The sequence below is a fragment of the Perca flavescens genome, chromosome 7 (assembly GCF_004354835.1).
Source record: "Perca flavescens isolate YP-PL-M2 chromosome 7, PFLA_1.0, whole genome shotgun sequence".
NCBI classification, from domain to species: Eukaryota; Metazoa; Chordata; class Actinopteri; order Perciformes; family Percidae; genus Perca; species Perca flavescens.
This window is the reverse complement of record NC_041337.1, coordinates 25,834,440-25,860,087: the sequence shown is the minus strand read 5'-3', so window position 1 is coordinate 25,860,087 and position 25,648 is coordinate 25,834,440. Positions and strand designations below refer to the sequence as shown.

General features: G+C 40.2%; 1 protein-coding gene across 1 annotated transcript in view; it reads right to left on the bottom strand.

The window, feature by feature from the left end:
• Window positions 1-22,120, bottom strand: part of bsna (bassoon presynaptic cytomatrix protein a) — a 131,247-nt gene extending 109,127 nt beyond the window's left edge. The window contains exon 1 of the mRNA XM_028582620.1: window positions 21,652-22,120. Within this exon, the coding sequence (XP_028438421.1) occupies window positions 21,652-22,044 (393 nt within the window). The 5' untranslated portion in view covers window positions 22,045-22,120. The remainder of the gene's footprint in view (window positions 1-21,651) is intronic.
• Between the last annotated feature and the right edge of the window lie 3,528 nt (window positions 22,121-25,648).

Sequence of the window (25,648 nt, the reverse complement as noted above, 5' to 3'; positions counted from 1 at the left end):
CTGTAAATGGGAGTACAACGATCTGGTACGAGTTCACGGGCAGTAAGTTGTGAAAACACGGGTTACAGGTTGCCTGAAACGCAACGTTAGTCTTTGTGCTTTCTTTGTCTCTTGTCGGTTCATCGTCTTTTTTATTTTCTTGTGGTTTGCGTTTTTTGGATTTTTGGTTAGTCTTCGTTTTGCCTGCCTGCCTCAGGACACCTTCTGTTGTAGTCTTGTATTAATAAATCCTTGATCTGCATTTTTGGGTACGAGCCTCATTTTCCCTGACAAAAAGTACAACATAGTTAAAGGTGCCTTTATTACATCAAAGTGAAGGTGAATATAGTTGCCATGAGCTGTAATTGGCTACGAGTGGTTGGAAATGTCACATGTAATGTAAAGTAAATGAAGCCCACCACAGGCATTAGAAGATGTTTGTGGTTTGGTGGTCTGGCCTGAGCAGTTCACTTTCTCTCTCTCTTTCTGTCATGGGAACAGACTACACACACATTAACACATAGACTGTACACACACATACCCACATGCAGTATATTACACCGCCTTCCATGCTCCTGCAGAATGTACTGTACATTCTGTACTGAGGACATCCTGACAGTATGAGTTGCTGCATGAAAATGTTAGAATAAATATTAGATTCATAATGATGAGGAATATATTATATGAGGAAGGCCAATATGGGAAATGTAACATTAGCGGGTCTGCAGGGGAACATGCTGTATGTTTCACATTTATCTTGACTGTCAGTCATTGAGTGGAGGCTCTTATACAGAGTGACTCCTGTGAGTGAACAGTTTGTCTGGCCACTCATAGTCATGGCAGGAAGTATTCCCATGACACACTGAGATTCTACAGCTAATTATGAAAACACTCACCAACACACACACGCACACGCACATTTCACAATTCACATTTCTATTCTTTCTACATATTTGTAAGTTCGACATAATGCATCAGCCAGCTGGCATCCAGCCAGTGAACCAGGCTTTTGGTTACCAGGGGTCATTCTGCAACAAATATTCCCTCAAAAAATTTGATTCATATTTGACTTCAAGAGATTTGAATCCAGCTCTGTGTCATCTTTTTGTGGGCAGTGTGTCTAGAGTGTTTGGCTTCCCTCTGTCGCCAGTGCACAGAGCTCGGAGCAACCAAGGTCGGCCTAGATAGGAAGCGCTTTGGGTCGTCCTTGCGTCTCGGCTCAGCTGGGAGCTCGGTGCACTGGCGCAATGGAGGGATGCCACAATCCGTTCATCTGCACACACTGCCATGACACAGAGATATAATTAAATCAAGAAAATATCCTATTATAATCAATATTATCGGACATTTTGTCAGCTGCAGAAAACTGAACCAAATCTGATGCCACTTCCTGTAACTCTGTCCGTACTTCTTTGGTGTTAATAACACAAAGGAAACAGCATAATAATTCATGTCATGTGTTTTATGTACTTTGATCATGTTGCTTTGCATGACTAGACTATGCACGGTGTCCAAGACAAATTTCCCAGTGATGGGACTAATAAAGTATAAAGTAAAGTATAAGAGCCTCAGTGGTTTTCATCTTGAATTCATTTTGTTATGCTCATGTTGCCAAACTGGAGGAAATGGTGGCTATCACGTGTCAACACCCATGTTCTTATAGCTCTGAAACCTCGTGTCCTGAGGTTTTCTTAAACCTATAATAATTCACATCACCTCTATTTTTTTAAATATCTAATACTACATGTTAGGTATCTATGTGCACTTACTGGACCTCCTGAGCAAATGAGAAAAAAAATGAAGGAGTAAAAATTCCAGAGTTCGAGCATGCTCTACATAGTGCATTTCTTTGATTTCATATAACCAACTAATACTTCTGGAAAACAGGCCACTGTAATAGAGAGACAAGTCTGAACCTTGAAATGTAACATCCAAAGACGCAGAGAAAGACCTTCATTCAAGACCAAATAGCACCTATGCTGACAGTTCGTCTCTCTTTTGTCCTGATGAATGAACTACACACACACACACACACACACACACACACACACACACACACACACACACACACACACACACACACCACAAAGGTCTATCTCAGCATGATTACCATCAGCAAGCTCCTGGCCAAGAGAAAGTCATAAAACACGCTCACCTCTCACTTCTGAGGCTATGCACCAACACACACTCACACACAGTTCAACATCCGTTCCAATTTCATAAATCCTGTTCTTATCATGTCATCTCAGTCTACACTCTGTCGCCATAGTCTCGCATGAAAAAAAAAACCATTCCCATCCTCAGTGTCATGCACACACACACACACACACACACACACACACCACCTGTGCCATTCATCCATTGCCTCCCTTGACTGAATAACCCCAACTGGTCGATTATATTGACCACTATCGTACTATAATGCATGTTTCTTAATTAAAATCTGCCTCAGCACTTTGAGCCCAGTCCAAAATGATACAGCCTCTATGTGAGTTCTGTGTGAGGAAGTTTGTGTGTGTGTGTGTGTGTGTGTGTGTGTGTGTGTGTGTGTGTGTGTGTGTGTGTGTGTGTGTGTGTGTGTGTGTGTGTGTGTCTGTGCAACTTGTGATTAAAGCCTGTGTCTAAGCTTGTGCTGTTAGATCAATAGTAGATTTAAGTCAGACAGAAAAACAATAACATGAGTTAGTGCAAGGGATGGATGGATGGATGGATTGATGGATGGATGAAGAATTCATAAAACGTTTGGAAGCATTTGGAAATGAAAATGGTTAGAGTGAGCAAAGATAGATATTGAATAGGCATGTGTTCATGCCTATGATAGAACGCTACTGCTCTACATTAGATATGATTGGCCGGAAATAAGGTGTCCATCTACGTAGACAAATTCCATTGAAGTAATGCAAAACTAGGGGGCACCATCATGAAATTAAAAAATATAAATGATAAATGTTTCCCTTGTAGTTTCTGATTTTTTTTTTAATCAAATGAGAACACAGGATGTTAGTTCTGAAAAGTCCTTAGAAGTTATTTACAGAGCAGATATGTATGCTGTTGCAAACAAACAAAAAATGGTATTTTATCTCAGCTAGATTGTGAAAAGCTGAATTTAAAGTTTACTACAGCATTAAAGTTTACTACAGCATCAGTGTTATACATGACATATAATGTGTTGACTATTTAAGTGGGTTTCCCTGCCCTTGCTGCTACGAAACAAGCATGGCCAGTAATAGCCAATGAAAAAGACAATACAAATGGTTTCCCTGGATCCATTGCCAATCGTTGGTGGTTGCTTCTCCTGAAAAGCACTTCAGCATAATCTGAAGAATGAATATGAGGCATTCACCAAGCATATGTTTGGCTAGTTACGGGTGTGTTGGAGGTAAAGATTAAAAGAAAAGTGGAAAGTTGGACATACTTACGTTTTTCAGACTTTTTTTTTTTTTAGAGGGGAAGAGTAACCCACTACCAAAGTTTTATTAATTGATTTAACATTTTTAATTTTCTGCTTTGATTAGATTCTTTTGATGACTTGAACAACCCCATGAGGCAGTCATGATATTGAGGACATTGCACCAAAAGGTGTCTGCAGTCATCAAGAGGAAGAGGCCAATAAGACACGTACCGACCCAGGAAGCCAGCCAGACAGCGCAGACCTGTTTGCAGAGGTGCAAGACTGTGAATGAGTCGCATCACTTCCACCTCAAACAGTCTCATCACGCAGGGACAGCACCCAGTCAGCCTTTTAAAAACCTCCTACGGCCAGTCTCTTCCTCTCCATCAAAAAGCGTTCTCCCTCCTTCTCTCCTCTTATCCTCTTATCTCCAACAAATTCCTCCCCTTTAGTGTGTGCATGTGTGATAGGGGTGGACATCAGTGGCATCTGCATGTGTTTGAGTCTGTTTCAGAAGGGGGAGGACGATCAAAAGTGTGCGGACATGCACAAATATGCGTGAAAGATCAGTGAAAGAGAGGAAGTGTATGAACGCTGTGTCCTTAAACAATGTCTCAAAGCTGACAGGTGGTTGACTGACTGATATGACAAGGCTGTCCTCCCAAGAAAAACGAGAGAATCAGTCGTCTCAGCAAATCCCCCAAAATACCTTTTTTTTTTTTATTTGTTTATGTTGAAGCAACAAAGCCGATAGCGGCTGTAGAAATTATGACTCAAAACAATAGACGCCAAAATTATAACCAAGTTGCATGTGTTTAAACTTGACCAAACTTTAACCATAGCATTGCTACATTATTAAACATATTTCTTTTTCAACACTGAAGTTTAAGGGTTTTGAAGACAGCGACAAATGGTGTTGCTCTTCCGATAGTGGTGTCAGATCAGTCACTTCGATGTGTCATTCTTTAGAGTACAGGTACAAACGACATGTAGAATTTGGAGGATTTTATTGACCTAGGATTTGTTCAAAATATAGCCACAGACCAGAACGACAACATCAAGAGGGGAAATAAGGTGGGGTCATTGACAACATGCACATCACATTCACTTTTCCTTGTAAACAGACAAGCCCTTTGCTGGACAGACTAATTATAAAATTACAAAAAAAAGGAATAAGACCCACTGAGCAATATTTGTTGCATTAACATTGAATCAAGAGACTCCAGGTTTTGTGAAATTGTCACATCTAACACCCTTCTCTACATTTTTTTTTTTTTTTCAGTTAGTTTTTCTCAGCGTAGGTGCTGTCTGTCTGTCTGTCTGCCTTTCCATCTGCAGGCATCTGTGAGTGCCAGCAAAAGGCATTAATCATTTAAAACAACTCATTATAAATTCCTGCGCCTGAACTCCTGGGCTTGCAGGTGCACTCTCTCTGTCTGTGTGTGTGCATGCGTGTGTGTGTGTGTGTGTGTGTGTGTGTGTGTGTGTGTGTGTGTGTGTGTGTGTGTGTGTGTCCAGGTGTGTCCAGGTGTGTGCTGCATGCCTGGAGCCTCTCTGCTGCTCTGCTCTCATGGTTAATGCATGTGGAGAGAGAATCCTCGTCCCTCCAGTTCTCTCCCTTTCTACCACCCCCATACCACCCTACTTCCCCAGAATAGACCTGATCCTCACCATACTTCCATGCAAAAAGATAACTCCCATTCCTTCCCCATTTCTGCTGCACACTCACACTCAGAAGACGAGGGAAATGAGAGAAAAACAACAATAACAATACATAGAATAGAAAATAAAAAAGCCAACATTTTACGATCGCCAAAGTGTTCAAAATAATTATTTTTAATATTATCATAGTATTATTTTTATGTTAATATATGTACAGGAATAGTCAAAATCACATGATAAAAATCCATATTCATCTCATGGTCAAATTGTATTGCTATTTAAACTTTATTCTTTAGAAATATATAACTTTTCAAGTACTTAAAATGATATGCTGTGACACATTTCAGCAAGATTTTACTTTCTGTCTGTCCAGTAGCTACCTTTGCCAGGTGGGCTAAGCTTTAACCAGTGCCAGGTTAGAGAGGCAGAACAGATACATGCCACACACACACAGCAGCTATTACTATCATATTTCTGCTGGACTATTTTAAGAGATGATGAACTAGCTGTATAGTGACACATACACACACTGACAGCGTATAACCAGCATAACCCATATCTGCTATTTGGTGGGGAATGTATTCCACTACAACGAAGAAGACTGTGGGCATTTACATTGCTATAATGTTTTTCCTCACCGGCACAAAATATCCACAAGCAGAAAAACATGCCATTTGGCAGATGCCTCTCTCCAAAGCACCACGAGTGTCAGTTATAACTCAAAAAGCCCCAGTAGGAAACAAACCAAGTGTGTTTGACTCCCGCTTTTGTCAAATCGGTTTGCAAGATTTTTCTTTTCTTTTTTTTATTGTAGCCTTTCTCTAAACATTTTTTATTTGTTAGAATACAATTTTACACTTATATTATGCATATATGCATCTCTGTTGGCCAGATCCCAAATCTAATTGCAATCTGTCTTGTTTTATGCAGGCTACATGCTAATCATCAGAGTCAGACCCCTCCTAGTCCAGAAGAAGGTGGTAATGTACCTGAACCTGATGGGTAACTGCTTAACTTGCCAGGAAAAAAACTATATATTATATATATATATATATATATATATATATATATATATATATATATATATATATATACATATATATTTAGATATAAAAACCCAACAGCCTCTCCTAACATCGGGACCATGAACATTTACTGATAGTAAAAACCACAAATATCAAGCTTCCTAACTGTAGTTAAAGGCGTTCACGTTTTGCTTCACGTATCACATTGCATTAAAAACCACACCTTCTAGGTAACAGTTTGCTCGCTAGCTGACCATAAATAAGTGCATAAAGCCACATTTTACAAGCTGTTGGCTATTAGTTAAACCACATACAAAGTAATTTGCAGTAAAGGCTCTGGCGCCCTGCTAGCTATTAACACTCCGATTTCTTTCACGCTGTACATTCAATTCATTAGTCTGTATGCAACAACCACAGTCAGGTTATTTGTTGACGTTCTGTAGAAATCAGCTGTTCCGTAAGCTCATGCCCCCATTGCTTAAAATCCAACGTGTGGGCAGAGTTGTTTATATTGATGCAACATGGGAAATAAGGCACAGTATTGGTCTGTATCTGATGATCTCCACTACAAAACATGTAGGTCTACTATTGCACAAGTGTAACTAAAACATAAATGAATATAACTACTACTCTAAAAAAACTGGAATTTATGTTTTCTTGTGACTGCAGTTTTACAAGTAGGTACTGTATCTGTTGTGAATATGTTCCATTCCATTCCGTGAGAACTCTGAACTAAGCCTCTCTCATCTGTTTTGAATGGTACCATAAATGTGCATCATAAATTGTTACGCTGTTTTCCTTCCAGAAGATTTATTTGCGTGAACCTACATTGAATCAATTTTCCCTTCCTTTGATGCCTCTTTCTTATCTATCTACTCTCACATTATCTAAGTGAATGGAGCGACTGTTAGAAAATGTATATATCCTTGTGTGACTAATCACTGTGAACTGACCTCTGCTTCGTGTCACTTTGTTCCCTGAGCGCTCGTAACTGCTAAGCCAGTAGGTGATAGTAGAGCTGGGCAATATATCGATATCATATTGATATCGTGAAATGAGACAAGATATCGTCTTAGATTTTGGATATCATAATATCGTAATATGGCATAAGTGTTTTCTTTTCGTGGTTTTAAAGCGTGCATTACAGTAAAGTGATGTCATTTTCTGAACTTACCAGACTGTTGTAACTGTTCTATTATTTGCCTTTACCCACTTAGTCATTATATCCACATTACTGATGATTATTGATCTAAAATCTCAATGTGTAAATATTTTGTGAAAGCACCAATAGTCAACACTACAATATCATTGCGGTATCGAGGTATCTGGTCAAAAATATTGTGATATTTGATTTTCTCCATATCGCCCAGCCCTAGGTGATAGTATACAAACCACAAAACAATCGTGATTGGACTGTTTCATAACAGTCCAAAATAGGATAGGATAGGAGATAGGAACAGAAAGTAATCATCTCTAGGATGTGTCATTCATACCCATAACATCTCGAAACAACGGACCCAGTGACTAGGCAGCAATACAATACAAAGTGAGCAGAAATGAAGAGATCAAAGACAAAAGAAAAGAGACAGAAGGCAAATGTTCTCATTCAGTTTACATGTGTCATAGTGTTGTCGTGTCTGATTTTGCTTCTGTGTTTGCGTGTACAGTACGTGTCCCCTGGTGACTCACATAATGCTGTTACCATCACAGTCACTCTCAGCAGATGTCCCGACATGCCCACAGAGCTTCACACGTGGAAACATAGAAATACCACCCTGCATACATATAGTAGATACACAGGTGACCTTCGCCGTTGATGACTCAGTTTCCGTGGCAACAGTCTTGTTTGCCTGTCCAGGTGTGAAAACTATTAAAAGCCAGGAGTGAGTCAAATAGAGGGAAAGTATAAAGTTGTCAGGAAGGAATGACAGAAAGAAAAATAAGAGAAAATAGGATAGGCAAAAAAAAAAAAGGTGAGAAAGAGTGAGACTGGGGCAGACAAAGGGGAAATAGAAGTATGTCGAGTGGAGATTTAAAAAGAAGAAGTGTGCTTCTGTGTGACTAATTGGAAAGAACAGGGCAGTTGACACAGGCAGGGTGAGAGGTGTTATTCCTACTGGGGCCACTCATAGTCAGAAAGAGTCTGGTAAAGATGAACGTGTCCTTGGGCGCCCAGTTAGCTCAGTTGGTAGAGTGGGGCGCCCATATATAGAGGTTTACTCCTCGACGCAGCGGGCCTGGGCTTGACTCCGACCTCGGCCCTTTGCTGCATGTCAGTCCCCCACTCTCTCTCTCCCCTTTCATGTCTGTAGCTGTCCTGTCAATAAAGGCCTAAAATGGCCAAAAAATTATATAAAAAAAAAAAAAAAAAAAAAAAAGAATGTGTCCTCCAAAATTGTAAATGGGATCATTTTCTGTATGCCTTTGTGATTCTGTCAGGAAGAAAACTAATCTGCTGCTGTGAGTGCTCCAACCATGAGCATGATTTTAGCGATTGCTCAGAAAACACTTAAGATTTGTCATGACAAAGTGGGGAAAATAGGTGGGCTAGACAGGAGTAGAATTATTAACAGTAAATTATAGTATTATGTAACTAGCCAGCAGAGGCGGGCTGTCTAAGTTAGCAAATACTCCATAATAAATTCACCTCTCCTAAGCCCTTTTTTAGACATGGAATACGTAACATTGCTGGCTTCATCTTTGTATTAAAGTGATGTCTTTTTGTCATTCAGACATGAAAGAGTCACAATGATTGTGCGATCTTGGTCACCTAGTGCACACGAGGGAGCAGAGGGAGAGAAAGCAGTGGTGAGTCTAAAAATGCTATGATAAGGAGTGGTTTCTGTTCTTACACAGGCTGCATCACTTATTGGAATATGTAAGCCTTAACTAATGACCACTGTGAGCTTAAGGGGGCGCTCACCCTCGCTTCTCATAGTGAATCCCCAATTTTGTGTTAGTTTTTCCTTGTGTTGCTGCAGCCTTTAGTCAATCTGCCATTCAGTTCAGACCTGTGAAAAAGTGATATGGAAACATTACTAGGTCTGACCTAGTAGGATTTGTCACTTTTACGTAAAAGTGACTCAGGTGCTTATTCAGACATGAGACCAACATGTTTCATTGTCATCAGATTAACGGGTGCACGTCTGAAAGAGTCTTTAGAAGAAGGAGATCCTTACGATGTTGTTTTTATTCTGTTTCAAACTATTTTAGAGCACTTCCTGCTCTGTCTAGTCTCGCTTTGTCAGATCATCCACACGCTGCAGAGGAGGGTCTGGCTAGTCCACATAGCATTCCGGGATGGGAGAAAAACGTGCTCTGGTTTATTGGCATTTCTTTAAACCAATCACAATCGTCATGGGCAGCCCTAAGCTCGGCACAGAGCCGCTGTGAAATAGTTGCGAGAGAAAACTTGAGAAAAATTTGACAGATAGTCTAGCTCGGTGTCTCAATTTACCCTGCAGAGATCTGAGGAGCAGTTAACCATAGTCCTCATAAATCCACCGAAGTTTAAAATTCCAACACAAAGAAAGCGGAAGGAAACAGACATCGGCGAAAATACGTGTATGCGGCGGAATTTCCAGCGGGACCGGAGCAATCCCGGAAGTGGAAGGTCATTTGGACTATGTTGTGTTTAACACTGAAGAGAACTACACCAGACCTTTCGTAAATCACTTGGCAAAATTTGAGATGTACGGTTGGTTAAGGCCAGAGCAAAATGTTCCTTCTCAATTTTTTTGTGCATTGACAGCTAGTCATAGGCAGTACATACAATTATCAGGAAAGGCAAACCAGGCAAATGCTTGTTGTTACATAAGTTGTAATGACAACTATAAACAAAGAAGGCCTGCTTCTCGCTAGCTGGGTATAAATCATGTGCAAATAACACCAGCTTTTTCCAAATGTGTGTGTGACAGAGTTCCAACGGGCATTGTTATGAGTTGATATTTGTTACATATTTACATGTTGCTCCTCCTTTGTTGTTCAAATACTTATATTTGTGTTTTATTTATTATTTTTAACAGCGTGTGTTATTTGCACACGATTTATACACAGCTAGAAAAGCTTGATGGGCTTCTTTTGTCAGGATTCATGTCAGGAAGGCGAGGTTGGACCCAGATGCAGAGTTGACGTTATTTATTAAACAAAAACAGTCTTACAAAATAAGGTGTCCTCAAAAAAAGGCAGGCAGTCAGGCACAAACAAAGAATAACCAAAAGACAAGACAGGGAACAAACGAACCAGGAATCGCGACGCAGGAACAACCAACAACCGACACGAAGAACAACGATCCAACACCAGACAGAGAAAGAACAAGGACTAAAATGCACACGGTAACGAGGACTAACAAGAGACAGGTGACACAACAGGTGGAACACGTCAGGGCGGGGCAGAACAGTCAAACAGGTGGGAAAAAACAAGACAGGAAGTAAAACCAGACAAGACTAGGGAGAAAAGAACAGACTTCAAAACAAAACAGGAAACAGATCATATGCAGAACACTCACAAAGTGACATCTTTGCCATAAAAAGTGTAAACTGTGCACACATTCTGTTGTGCTGAATCAATATGCATGTAAGATATAATATAATATAATATATGCAGTGCACATACAGCATGCACACATTTCTAGATTTGTTCATATGCATACTGTGTATGTGCCTCCATATATGTGTGTGTGCTTCTCCACTGAGCTGTCAGTGCATCTGGAGACTTTCAAATAGGATTTCTGCTGCTCGGCGGAGGTTTATGCCGACACTGGGGCTTTTGATTCGCCGCTCACTCACGGACAGCCATGCATGACAGACTGCTTCCTCCACCGCAGAGAAGGAGAGAGGGAAAGAGGGGAGAGACCAACTGGAGACGAGCAGATGGAGAAAGTGAGAGGCAGACAGAAAAGAGGAGGAGGTGGATAAAAGGTAGAGGGTGTTAGAAAGAGAAAGTGAAGGAAGAAATGTGGACCTAAAAAATGCTAAGAATGAGGGAAGAAAGAAAATACGGAGAATGATGGACAGAAAGAAAAAAAGTCTGTGCTCTGTAGTTAGTTTGGAGAAGAGAGGAAAAAGGATATTTCCAACACTGCTTGGAAAATGCTTTACCCACATTTCAGCAAAGTTGAAAGGTGATTACTTTCACCACTTAAAATGAAACTTAATTACATGTCAGGATTCAGGCATCGCTTTAAATTCTAACTGGCAGCAACAACCCGCTAATGACTAATGCAAGTTATTTGCGACTGCTTTATGGGTCTGCTGTATGATTTCACCTATGCCAGTGTTTCTGCATCTCAATTAGGATTAAAGGTATTGGTAGGAAGCTTTCAGACGGTTCAAACTGTGTGAAGAGTTTGCCAATAATGATTTGCAGTGGAACAGACCAGCTTTCTTTTTTTTTGGAACTGAAGTAACATTTGGCTTGGTTTCAGCTGGGGGAGCTATCCTGGAGCCATTTAGTTAATAACTGATAATATGTTGATCGGATTTTTGTGCAAAATCTTGTCCAAATAAAACCACTGTTAAAGGCTTTGTTTCTGTTACAACACATCCTGCCTTGTTCTTCCGTTTGTAAAATCGACGTACTGTAAGGCCTTTTATATAAAGATAAGTTTGTTCGTAAATATTACATAAAGACGTGGGCAGCGTTCGGTACTCAAACAACAGACGAAAAGCTAGAGACAATGGAGCTGATGAGCCGACACCAGCCACTATATTTATCTGAGTTCTAGGTGTCGTCTAAATTATGATCATTATCCTCTGTCTGCGGTGATAAAAATATATCCTCTCATTTAGGTCAAGGCGATTACACAGAAAACCGTCATTGTTTTTTGGCCCTTATTAGCGACCGGTTCCATTCCTCTCGAGTGAAAACGGCCATTAGGGTTATAAATAGATTACATCGTAAGTGAGAAATGTAAGAGGTAATTACCAAAGTGCCATTCCTGTAACCTGTGTCATTAGCGTTATTATTATTATTATGATCATCAGCAAGACTGCTCTCAGAGATAGGACAGCCAGCATTGGGGCAACACACACTGTTGAGATGGGTGCACTCATCACATACTGGGGTTGTGAACACCTTTTCTCTCCTTTTCTTTCTCTTTTATTCATTTATACATAGTTTGAAAAGTTAAATAAAAGAAATAAAAGAGTGAGAGATTGAAGGGGACAACTGTGACAAATATGGCAGAACTGACAACACGATATCACTAACTTCACAAAAAAACAAAAGGCATGATATTCATTCTACAAATAATATAATGAAGTCGCCCATATATTTTGGAACAGCAGTAATGTTTTGAAAGAAATATAATGCTCTCTGCATGATGTTTTTTTATCAACTGAATGAAATAATGTTTAAATGAATTTATCTGCAAGTCGCAAAAATGTTCAAACTGAATATACTGTACCTGCAAAATGTTCAATGAAAATGGATTTAATTAGGTTTCCCTAGCCGCTCGAAGCAACTTAAGTATGATTTACCTTTTCATGGTTATGTTTTGACACCCTTAACCATTCTGTTGCTTCTGATGTAAAAGATCTCTAAAATTACACAAATAAAATCTTAATATAATAACCCTCTTGTGACTTTGAATTCTGTAAATACAGTGTAGTACAGAACAATCACATTTACATTATCATTAAATGAAAGGATAGTATTGTAATGATAATTAGAATAAGATGAATGTAAAGCAAAACTTTAAAATGGTCACATTGTGTATGTGTGTTACTGAACACAATGGAGTCTCACACATTTACATAAATGGAGCGTGTGACAGTCAAGAGCTAAGATTTGAGAGGAGGGAACAGAAAAGCACAATCTGCAGATTTCTCCGGAAACTAATTAGTCCAGCACAAACGCACACACATACACACACACACACACACACACACACACACACACACACATTTCTATTAGCAGCCCTACGTGCACACTGAGTCTAAAATTAGCACGCAGTCTGTTGAACAACAAACAGGCTACAAGGAGGAAGACGTGCTGCCAGAAGGCTGAGAGACAATAGAGAGATGAATGCATGTAGCCGAGACCAAGTCGGTGTTAAATTCAAAAAATATCATCAAACATTCATAAACTTTTACTATATTGTTTTTCTTTGTTTTGTTTATTGGCATTAACTGTAACCCTCTAGTCAGGGTGTAGTGGCTCAAAAGGTCATTTCCCGGGAGTCAAAGGTCCAGTGTGTTACGTTTAGTTGTTCATTATCAAAATCTGTGTTGCCCGTTCACAATCTTGTCCTTTTTCATGAATATTTACCACCACCATCAATTCCAAGTATTCCTTTTGGCTTGAAAATTTACATTTGCATTTGCATGAACTGGGATAGACGCTCCATATTCATGCGCCATGTTGAAATACGTTAGCCGGTAAGGGACATACAGGACATACTGCTCTGCCTTTCGTGTTTTCGCTGTCACATGATAAACTCACAGGTGCTGCTAATGCTGCTAATGGGTATCGTAGCTTCCCGGCCCCCGGCAAGTTTGAAGAAGGAAACATGGAGGACCACACGTATTCATAATCCAAATTTCAGGAACAGGAGTCTTCTCTTTCGCCCCCAGAAAAAGGATATTGAAAAGAGCATGCTTTTTGAAGCATGAAGGCTACCATAGCTGTAATACTTACTTTGATCTGTGTGGTGCGAGAGAGTTGATTTACGATATATGATCTCAACGCTAGATGGGAGAAATTCCCACACATTGGACCTTTAAACAGGTGCAATCAGCCTAAAAACACAGGTACAGGGAATCACAAGACACATTACATTTCTTAAAGTAAGTCAGATATTGTAAAAAAAAAAAAAAAAAGGAAGAAAAAGAAGTGGTATCGTATTGGCACTATCAAAATATTCAAATTAAACTCAGTGAACTGCAGTTCATGATTAAACCTACTAGGCCCTTTTCACTGCAGCCATTTTGACGTCAATGCAGGGCAAACAGGTTTAATTAATAACATTAATTATTGGCTCTGTTCCATTTAGGTGGGCCAGGGCCTTGCTCACTGGAATGGCTGTGACCATAATTAATTTTTGATTGATTGATTGATTGATTTCTGGATCAAGACGATAAAACAGTAATCCAAAGGATAACATGCTAATGTAAAATACGTATTTCCAGCATGGTCCTTGGTATTACACACAGGAAACAATAGACAAGAAGCAGACAAGCTCAGACTAAAAATACATACAGTATTAGGAAGGGGGTGGGAGACATCACATAAAACAAACTAAATAAGAAACAAAAATGCTGTAAAAACTATCCAATTTATCAATATATAAATTGTGTGTTTGCGCTGCTATGACACGTCAAAATGGCTGCTGTGAAAAGGGCCTATTCAATCTTTGAAATGCTAATTAGAGGTGCTCCATTGCTTCCTTGCCTATACTCTTCACCTTAAAACACAGGACAATTCTTTGTTATAGCAATAAATGCCTTACAGTACAATTTCAAACCAAAAGGTAAGAGAGGGGGAAGCTAATTATATGAAGCTAGTTAGCCAAATGGCTTGATAACAGAGTAAGATATTACTGTATATTTATTTATTTATTTATTTATTTATTTATATTGGATTATTAGTTATCATTAGTTTCTGTTGCCACTTAGAAATCAGTAATGCTTTTCAAGTGAGGGAAGGTGAGCAAATGGTTGCTGGTTCAAACTCCAGCTGTTAGCATGTGACTGCACAGTGGTACTGAACAGCTGTGGTGGACAATTTAACATTTAAAGGCCATGGTTGATTGTTGAAATTGTTTTCACAATTCCAGAACATCTGGAATAGGTGCACGACCTGCAACCAATCTCTCATTTTCACCCCCGGTATAAAGATATAAACTGCCACAGAGAGTATTTCAGCATGTTTCCCAGGTGTACTTTTTCAAGGATTGAATAACTCACATAAATGAGTTGCAAATACATGGGTGTTTCAATATCCCTAATCCATATTCATAAGAGCTGCAACACTCAGGTTTTATCCTTTTAAGGTGCTACTGACAATGCCAGCACACGACACACATCACACATGAAAACATCAAATGAAAAGGGGTTCATTTGGCTCATACTACTTATCCATTTTAGAATGAAAAATGCTACCTATAATTTTTGCAGTAGACATTTCAAAATTTTGTCTTAACATGAATCCAACATATTATTAGCAAATATAAATCCCCACTGATGATAGGCTGGCGAATAGGTAAGGTAGTTTCTAAGGTAGCCATCCAAAGATACAGTTAATCCTAAGGATTCACTGTGCCACATGTATGTGTAACAATTAAAGATGATTTATAAAACCATGCCGACAATTATTATTTTAATAGCTTAGTATTCTATGCACTAAAAAAGGTATGTATAAAGGCTTTAGGCCGCCCTACACGTTATTTTAGGTTTAATATGCAACTTCATTTTATACAATATTAGTAGTAGGGGGTCCCTGCTCTGTCTCTCTTTCCGTTAAGGGGTCCTTGGTTTAAAAAACGTTGAAGGCTTTAGAGTAACAAGACTGGTGGTCTACAGCCATGCTAATGGTCCTGTGAGGCTGTACTTAGGCACAGCCGTGCTCTATACAAGCATACTACCATAGTCACAATGTTAATGCTAACATGCCGATGTTAAGCAGGTATAATGTATATACCATGTTCACCATCCTAGTTTAGCATTTGCTAATTAGCAATAGACACAGAGTGAAGCTGAGGCCGATGGGAATCTCCAATCCAAATCCAATCACTCATCATTAGGTCACAAAGATCAATTAATAAACTGAAAGCCACCCTTCCATAATAAGATACATGGACAATAATCTCTCTCTGATCCTCTTTGGTCAGATAATTGGTGTCACTCTCCTGGTTTAGTCTTCTAAATGTTATCTGATGCAAAAGGCATCGGAACGTAACAAGATATGGATGCTGGCAGTGCTTATTAGATTACCAGAACAGAGAGTGCCATCAATTAAATTAAATAATGATCTGTGATTCTAGACAGAACAAAGTGGTCGACCCCCAACACACAGCTGTAAAGGAACTGGAGAAATGTTATCATTATGTGCTTTTAAGATAACAGTTTTAAACATGAAGAAGACATTTTATTTTTGATGGCATGACAGGACTTCATGTGTGGCTTTGTGCTTGTTAAATAGTCATAATAATAGTCACAGTCATACCTGACATACAGGTTATATAATGTATATATGTTTATATAAAATAATCTCTTTGGCTTGCCTGGCTAAGTCTGCTAACTGTTAACTGATGGAAATGGAATCAGAGCGTAGTACAACAGATATGGAGCCTGGCACTGCTTATTAGATTACCAGGACACACAGTATAATGATTAGGTGTGATAATAATGGATAATGTTTAGTTTAAGTATTAATCCATAGCTGCAGACATAACATGGCTGGAGCTCTGCCACATAGAGCTGAGGGGATATGGAAGGATAGTGTGTGACTTAAAAAAATTTTTAATTAGTTTGAATAATTATGGATAATATTTCATTCTAAAGAGGGTAAAAAACATCTAAGTACATCTAACTGTACATTGTATATGCACATTCACATGATATTTCATCACTGTGAACATGAACTTGTCAAATTGTCTGGGTAGATATCCTCTGAATTAAACAAAATCCTAAAAATAGGTTTAAGAGATTGTGTTTCTATTAAATATTGTAAACCCTGTGAAGTAAATAAGCATACGTGGCATGCTAATGTGTAACAATCTAGCCGCGGGGCTAAATTACCATTACCCTAATGTTAACTGCATCAGTTTGCAGGGTGATACTGTTTATTAGATTATCAGGATTAAGGGAACATTGATTAGCAGGGATAATAATGGAGAAGATAGTAACATTTATAGGAACAGGGAGCAAATCCATAATTCATGGGAACACAAACAATGGCAGGACCAGTGTATTAATTTGTATAAGATGGAGAAGTGAGAGTCAAATTCAGCAGAGCTTTATGTGCAATTCACGTGTGTGTTTCAAACATGTAGATGAGTGTATGTTTTGGGGAAATATTAAATTACATAAGCATGAAGTACCCAACAATCTTTCTGCTATACGTATATGTGCGGCAGGTTTTTTTTTAACAGTTTTCTTTTTTAAACTAGGGTGGTGGTTGGATTTTATGCTGTTGTGTCATGTTTTCCAGTTTGCACTAGAGGAAATCCCTGTAGGTTCCTTCAATTAATTAACATCACAATTTATTGCACATGCTTCCTGCATGAATTATGTTGAGGCAAGTAGGAGTGACTGTAGTGTGTGTGTGTGTGTGTGTGTGTGTGTGTGTGTGTGTGTGTGTGTGTGTGTGTGTGTATTTTGTGTGTGTTAATCTATCACAAATGCAGTCCAAATCCCTAAATCAGAGGCTTATCAACTTCTTCCTCCTTCCACTTCATTAGCATTATCATTAACCTGTAGTACTCACTCTGACTCTCGCGCTCTCTCTCTCAGAGACACACACACACACACACACAGAGGACCACATGTACAAGCATGTGTACCTCAGCAGAGATCAAAGCTTGGTTTTAAAAGCCAGAAAGAAGCTGCTGTACTACATACACAAGGCAAATTTGAAAATCACAACCAGTAAAACCAGCATGACATGCCATGCAAAGAACGACTAAGACTTAGTTAAAGGTGCAGTAGGTAAGACTTATAAAACTAACTTTCTGTCATATTTGCTGAAACTGACCTTATGTTCCAGTAGAACTACATGAAGCAGATAATTAAAAAAAATATCTGGCTCCTCTGGCACCACCTACAGCCTGTAGTGTGATTTGCAAAAATCCACCACTCCCTGTTCAGATGCACCAATCAGGGCCAGGGAGGGGGGGAAGGGGGGGTCTAACTGTGTGTCAATAACTGCTCATGCACACGCATTCATTCTCTTGTGGGGGGAGGGGCTTAGGAGACCGTTTTGGACTTTAGCACAAAGGGGGGAGGGACTGAGAAGTTGTCGACGTTCAAATTTTGTGGCTAAGTCCTGGATCTTTGCAATCCTACCTACGGCACCTTTAAAACTCACTACTGTTATCTGGAAATTGACATCCTGCTTTTCTTGCTTGGATTTGAGTTTTAAAAGTAAACTTGTCATGTAAAATATTGGCAGTTTGTGTTTAGATTGCACTGTACAAAATCAAGCACTCTTGTTTGACAGGTAGACTGAACAAATCACCAACTTGCCTCATACACATTTGCTACACAGGTAACCTTTAAAGGTAAACTATTATGTTTTTCCTTATCTTCTGTCACATCTATACGGAGTCCCCCTGGGGTCAGCTGATAAAAAAAAAACTAAACCGTGCGCACAGATTCATAATCTGTGCTCTCGGTTTTATAAACGTAAGCAAAATTAGAAAGGTATTCACAGATTCAAACTTCTGGGATCAATTCTCTATAGCGAAAACGATGCATCTTTCCTAAAGTAGTAAGGTTAACAACGAGCTACAAACTCATGTTCATCAAAACGAGCCATCCTCCAAACAGGAGAAATAACATCATTGGTCTCTATGAGCAGCCGGCAGTGAGACGGCAGTCAGTCAGACCGGGCGTGTTTAGGGACCATCTACAAAAACTCCAACACCGATACAAAAATATCTATTAATTTAATGATTAAATAAGGCAGTCTCTCGAAACTTATTTTTTAAAAGTAAGTGCTGTAGTACAACTACAAGGAGACAAGTTATAATTGAGGTAAGTTTGGAGACACTACATTATTTAAACATTAAATTAATAGATAGTTTTGTGTCGGTGTTGTAGTTTGTAGATGGTCCCTAAGCACTCGTCTCACTGCTGTCTCACTAGATACATGATTGTGTCATGTTGATATTTTATTGGCCCTTATGCATCCCTGTGTTTTGGCCCTATTTGTAACAAGAGCTTTTCTTCCAAATATGGTATGCTCATGAATATTTAGATGAGCTGCGTGCTGATTGGTTGAGCGAATTCCCATACACACACATTAAAGACAGACAGCAGGTCTCATATTCCAGACACTGCAATGTTTCGTTACCAAATTCACTTCTGAGACTTTTTTATGCGAGAAATCAACTGTATAAAGCTCAAATATGGGCCGTTTTACGAAAATGTATGGCTAATTGCAAATTTGGTAAGACGTGTCGGACTTTAGGAGCTCCACACAGTCTGACGACCACTGGCTATAGAGAACCGCGGGCTGCCGGCCGTGACAGAGCTCAAACGAGCTCACAGCAGGCCGGGGTCTGTGAAGGAGGACAGGCAGGGCGGCGATGTAGCAACCCAGGCAGCACCGGCCGCTGAACTCCGACACACAGTCGGACAAAATTTGCAATTAGCCATCCATTTTTGTAAAACGGCCCATATTTGAGTTGATTTCTCGCATAAAAAAGTTTCAGAAGTGAATTTTGTAATGGAATAGCAGAGATCTGCGCGACCTAGATTCAGAAGACTACCTGATCTCAGGTCAGTTGTGTAGCCTATGTTGGGGCGTGACAAAGAGAGAGACTAGAGCCAAATGAGGAGGAGCCGCCGAGTTGATGATTGATGACTCGTTGAGATTTGCCCGTTTTCAGGCAAATCAGGCAGTTTCAAATTGTGAGATTTGCAGAGGAAAGAGGTATCAATGGGATTCTGAGGTTCTATGTATGTCCTATTTACCCACCAAACTGTCATTTTTCAACTATGACAAGGTAAAATCGGTTTTGCATTCTATCACCCCTTTAAAAGTTTAAATCCATCTTTAAGAGACACTGCATGTGTTGGCTGACTGTGTCAAAGAGCGGTGGATTTAACCGTATTCTTATTTTGGTGGTGAATCTGCATAATACCACTGAAAAAAAATAAATACAAAGAAACACTTCTAATTACCACTACAGCTTATCGGTGTTGTTATCTCTAATAATATTAGTCATTTAACCTCGCTCGGCAGTGGATGCTAATTTGTTAGCATGGAGCAACAGGGTGAATGATGTAACAGGTACACATGGATGATTCTGGTGCCAATGTTCTTTCCCACAAAAGCGTGTGTTTATCGTGCTGTCTGCCAATTATATGCCCCTGACCTGTGGGAATAAATGGGTGCCAGCATGGCTAACATATCAGACGTGGCCTCGTGCTTCTGGTTGTGTCTTTCCTGTCTGCCCAGGGAGGCTGTGATTTGATATTTGTCACCAGTCGCTGACGCCGGGGCTGATAGTTTGAACCCATCACCAAAGGCAAGCGTAAACCTCCTCTCAATCAAAGATGGCCTCTTAACCTCCTCTCTTCTCCTCATCCCTCAACCCACCTCTGAATAACTTTAGTCACATTAATCGGTCCTTTTTTTCTTTGCATCTTAGTCTCTTATCCCTCCATCTCTCTCTGAATGCCAAATATTGCAACATTTTGCTTCCTGGCTTTACATTACACCTGTGAAGAGTACAATGAACTTAAACACTCACACACTCACACACACACACACACACACACACACACACACACACACACACACACACACATTGCCACGACCCATGTGTCTTGCCTCTGCACATTAATGGAGATTCCGTCAGCGCCTCAGGTAGGAATTACTGGCATTTGCTGAGCCCTTAAACTCAATAGCTATGTTTCCATCCACTACGTCAATCAAATGATCTGAAGTTCACTAAAAACATTGAGGTGAATAAAGCCGGTGAAAGTGTTTAGTAAAGTCAATAAAAACCTGTGCGTAATGACATCACATGCTGTTTTGCAGTCAAATTGGTATAGCAAATAGATTTGAGACATGTTAAGGTGTTTCCATTCATGTTCGCACTCAATCGCACAACATTCAAGCTAACATTTGCGAACAAAGTTTTGCTAGCCAAAATGGATCGCTCCTTCTACCTACAAATGATTAATATTGCACAAGTTGTAATAGTGCTTAGTGCCAGCTGATAGTGACATATCAAGCTATAATAAGACAACAACGACGCTATCAAAACATCGCTATGATGATGCAGATGCAGATGCACGTTATGGCATTTCATTTTTGCTATCAAAAATAGCCGTTATATGTCGCTCGTAAATTAAATTTAAATAGTCTCTCGTCTCCTTGTTTGTCCACTTATATCTGTCTTTGTTGACAACCGCCACATCTGCAAAAAAGTGGAAATACGTGGCGGAAATGACCTAAAACTACATTGTTTTATGGCGGGTTGCAACTATAAAATGACCTAAAACATAATTATTTATTTGGCAAATAACGTTTCCATCAGAGTTTATTGCATAAGCCGTTCACCAATTAACAGAAAATGTGAGTTGGAATTAACTTTTTGTTTCAGTTTTTTATCATCTAAACCTGAAACATTAATCAAATGTGACTTCTTACCGCCTACAGGATTAAATTATTCATACCCAAATGCTTAGTCCCTGACTATAACAAATAAATCGGCATTATTTAATTATTGATTCCATTTATGTCACCAGATAACTACAACAATCTTCTCTTGTTGCACAAATTCACAGTGGCAAAGTAAGGACAGGCATAAAAAGAAGATATATTAAAAATATTAAATCATTATGACCACACACACACACACACACACACACCACACACACACACACACGTGATCATATCTCCTTGTCAAACCTGACCTACCTCAGTGAGGTGCGGGTTGGGGTTGAATCCACACTGGTTACAGACGGTGGCCTTACACTGGGTGCAGGTGTTGTAGTTGGGTACAGCCGGTGGGTTGGACAGCTCTGTGCTTGTGCACACTGGGCACAGTTTGCTGCTCGGCATTGGTGCGATCTGCGGCACCGAGTAAGGCGAGGTGGGCGTCAAGCCGCGGTCAGGAGACACAGAGGGAGACCGGCCTGTCCTGGAGCCGCCCGAACCGCTGAAGTCGACTTGGAGGTTTCGACGGGAGGCGTGCTGACAAGGACTTGGCTGACCTGCATGGCCTCCCATGCTGGACCCAGCTGGACCGTGAACCATCCCATGGCCAGACCCGGGGCCATGCCCCATGCCGGGCCCCTGGCTTGACTGCATATGTCGGGGGGAAGTCGGAGTCTCGTGAGTGGCCAGGCGGTAGGGCTCGACAGCTCTGGACCCTAGTCCTCCACCTCCGCCCATTCCTACTCCCCCTATTCCTCCCATTCCTCCTCCTCCCATACCTCCTCCTCCTATTCCTCCCATTCCTCCTCCTCCCATACCACCCCCACCTACTCCTCCCATTCCTCCTCCTCCCATACCACCCCCACCTACTCCTCCCATTCCTCCTCCTCCATGGCCTCCTTGTTGCATGCCAGGCTTGGGGCTGCCCATCGGACCCCTGGAAGAGAGGGACAAAGCAAAATAATTTTAATTACTATTATAGGGTCAGGTTTGATTCCTGCTATCAACCCAATATTATAGAAACAAACTGAATTCGGTTCAGTCCTTGACAAAGGACAATTTCTGTTCTGTTTCAAAGTAGTTCCGATAAATATTGTTCACAGCAAGATCCTTAAATCATCAAGAGTAAGCGGGACAAAAAGAGATTTTGTTAATAAAATGAGTGTTTGCTAAACTGAGGCAGGGCAGGCCTGACAAGCTCTGGATTTCTCCACGTTGTTGAAGCGTTGTGCATGGGACTGGTGTAAGTACCTACTCCATTTACAAGGATTTTGCATGGTGTTTTCTTTTTTTAACTTTCCCCCAAAACCAAGAATACAGAGCACCTGGTTAGCTCATAGAGGTTTACTCCTCAATGCAGTGGCCGCAGGTTCAACTCCGACCTGCGGCCCTTTGCTGCAGGTCATTCCCTTTCTCTCTCCCATTTCAAGTCTAAGCTGTCCTATCCAAATAAAGGCCTAAAAATGCCCAAAAAATAATCTTAAAAGAAAAGAATACAAGGGCAAAAGTGTAAGGAATGGAATAAACATGGGTTTGCCTGCTCTTATGAAGCTGCCAATGTTAGCATCTTCAGCTGACTAGCTTATGTAACCTCCAGTAGTAATGCAGCATTATTTCGAGGCCAGAGGCATTTTATACTGCATTATTGCATGGGGTTACAAGTTAATTGTTTTTTAAATCACTCAAAGCAGCACACACTTAAAGCTATAGTGCGTAGTTTCTGTCGCCCCCATGAGGAATTCCAAGTAATGACAACAACGCTGTCGGCGCATCCACATGATACAAGCCTTCCGTAATCGTGCACACGCCCCCACCCCTCCTCCACGCAGTTGCTAGTAGCCAATGAGGACACGGAGGATTTAAAAAACATGACGGACTCTTCAGAAGAGGTAGGCTAATTATCTTCACTTGAGTTTCTGCGCGCGAACGTCGCCCCATGCCACTGTCTTCTGAACATAGTCCCACTGAGAAACACAGAGAGAGTTGTGCTGATAGTCTTAATTAGCTTTGTATCAACTCATTAGACAATAGCTTGAATGTAACATCATTAATACCAAAAAGTTACGCACTAAAGCTTTAATTATGCATAACTTTAACCATAATATATAAAATTAACAAACTCACTGAACTACTCCAAACTAAAACAGATTGACTCGCTATTTTGGCAAGTTAATAAATCCTTTCTAACCCATAAAACTACCTTTAAAATAGTCTGTGTTGGTGTTCATTCAAATTGTATAACAGATGAAAGCTCTAAATGGTCTAGCACCATCATATCTAGAAGAGCTCCTAATACCCTATTGTCCCACTAGAGCTATATATATATATACTGTGTGTTTCTGTAAACCAGCATTGACTGTTTTAGGACAGGGTGCAAACTGTGTGTTGAACACACAGGCCATTGGGATGACAGTCACTATTCTATTATATTCTATTATACTCTATTCTTTTCTATTCTATTGCTTGTGCTGTCAGTGATTGAATGGGTCTAGGTTTGGTGTATTACCAACTTTAATGGTTAATGCACCCAGAAATTGGAAATGTTGATTTACTGAACTCCCACGTCACAATGTTCCAGTCTGCCTCTCCTTTAACTAAAAGGTTTTCTTCTTGGGGACAGCCTGGTCGTGACAAAATCTCTCTGTCTGGGTCTCTACTTTTTCTCCTTTTCTGTTCTCTTTATCTGTCTCCTCTGTAATCTGTAAACTTTTCTTTTTCTACATCAAACCCTCTCTCTTTGCTCAATCACTTCTCTCTTCATTGCCTCTCGGTCTCTCACCCTCTTTTATCTTTTCAGTGGGCACTGACCATGGCCTCGCTTGCCCAATGTTGTCTTTTTTCCTTTGTTGAATCTTGCTTTTTTCAAAAGTTTTATTTCCACTCTCACAAAGAAGGGGACCTTTGGCAACAGTTTGTCTTTCTTATACATTATATAAGTCTACCATAGAAAAACACTCTTGTAGGTCAAAATCAGAGACTGTTAAACTTTATCTGTGTACAAATTCTGTATTTATTCAGTGATAGTAATTTCAAAATATGTTCAAATGTTAAATGAAATTCGTGCAGTGTTTAACAGTGTTGACTCTCATTTTGTTATCATTTTGGTTGTAAAGATTCACCTGCGGCAAGCATTTAAAGCGGATCAAGTAAAGCCTCGATTATACTCCAATCTGGACGCTGCCACTTGGAGCGTACTGCGGTCACTTTTTTGGACGGTCCAACCTGACCCTCACAGACATGGGCGGATGACGACATTTACGTCACACAGACTGAACCGGACCCTCGCAGACACGCAGACGATGAAGGTATAAATTGAGAAGGCAAGCAGTTGGCTTTGTAGGGCCAGAGTGACAAAAAACTACTGATTATACTGACTGTACACTTCAAAGTCTGTCTTGCTAATAAGAGACTACACATCCTTCAGTCACAAATGTACAGTAGCTCTGCACATTTTCCGACCATCACAGAGCAGCAAACCAATCAAAAACTAATCACTGTGCACACACACTACAACACACACAGCCGGAGTTGCTGTGCGGTGCATGTGTGTGTGTTTGAAGGGGAGTGGGGTGACTCAACAAAAACCTCGAAGTTTCCCTGATTCACGCAGCAGAGACATTAAAGGAGACAGGATAAGAGACTTAAAGCCGATGGGGAATCTGATGATGGGAAAGGAGGTTGAAAGAGAAAACGAGAGGCAAAGGAACATGAGCTACAGTACACTCGCAGCAAAATTGGTTCTATATTTCACCAAAAATGATTCGCCTGGTGTCAGTTGGTTATTCTGTTGCTATAGCAACCCCTACTGGCACAGTTGTAAAGCAGTAGTTTATCCGGCATTGTTACATCCAGCCTTTCTTTTAGATCTGTGACCAAACAAATGCTGACAAAAGCATCGTCCAACTGCTGCTTAAATTTTACGACTTCAAATTATTATTCAAGTGTCTACATTTTGAGATTATATATTTTATACTAAATATCATATACCAACTGATTGCTTGACCAATTAACCGGTATCTAAAACATTGCGCTGAGAATGAGGGAGGAGGGGGTGAACTGTAGTCTGCTGCCTGACTGCAGGTTTTCATTTGCAATCCCAGAAACTCCCCGGAGGAGGTGCTTTCAGTTTTTATTGATGTTAGCCTTAGTATTCTTCTCTTCCAGTTGATACACAGAGCAAACAGAGGTTTGGGTAGGATTTACCTGATCATGTTCCCCCCTAGCCGGGTACATTCCTTATCCCACCTCTAGACCTGCA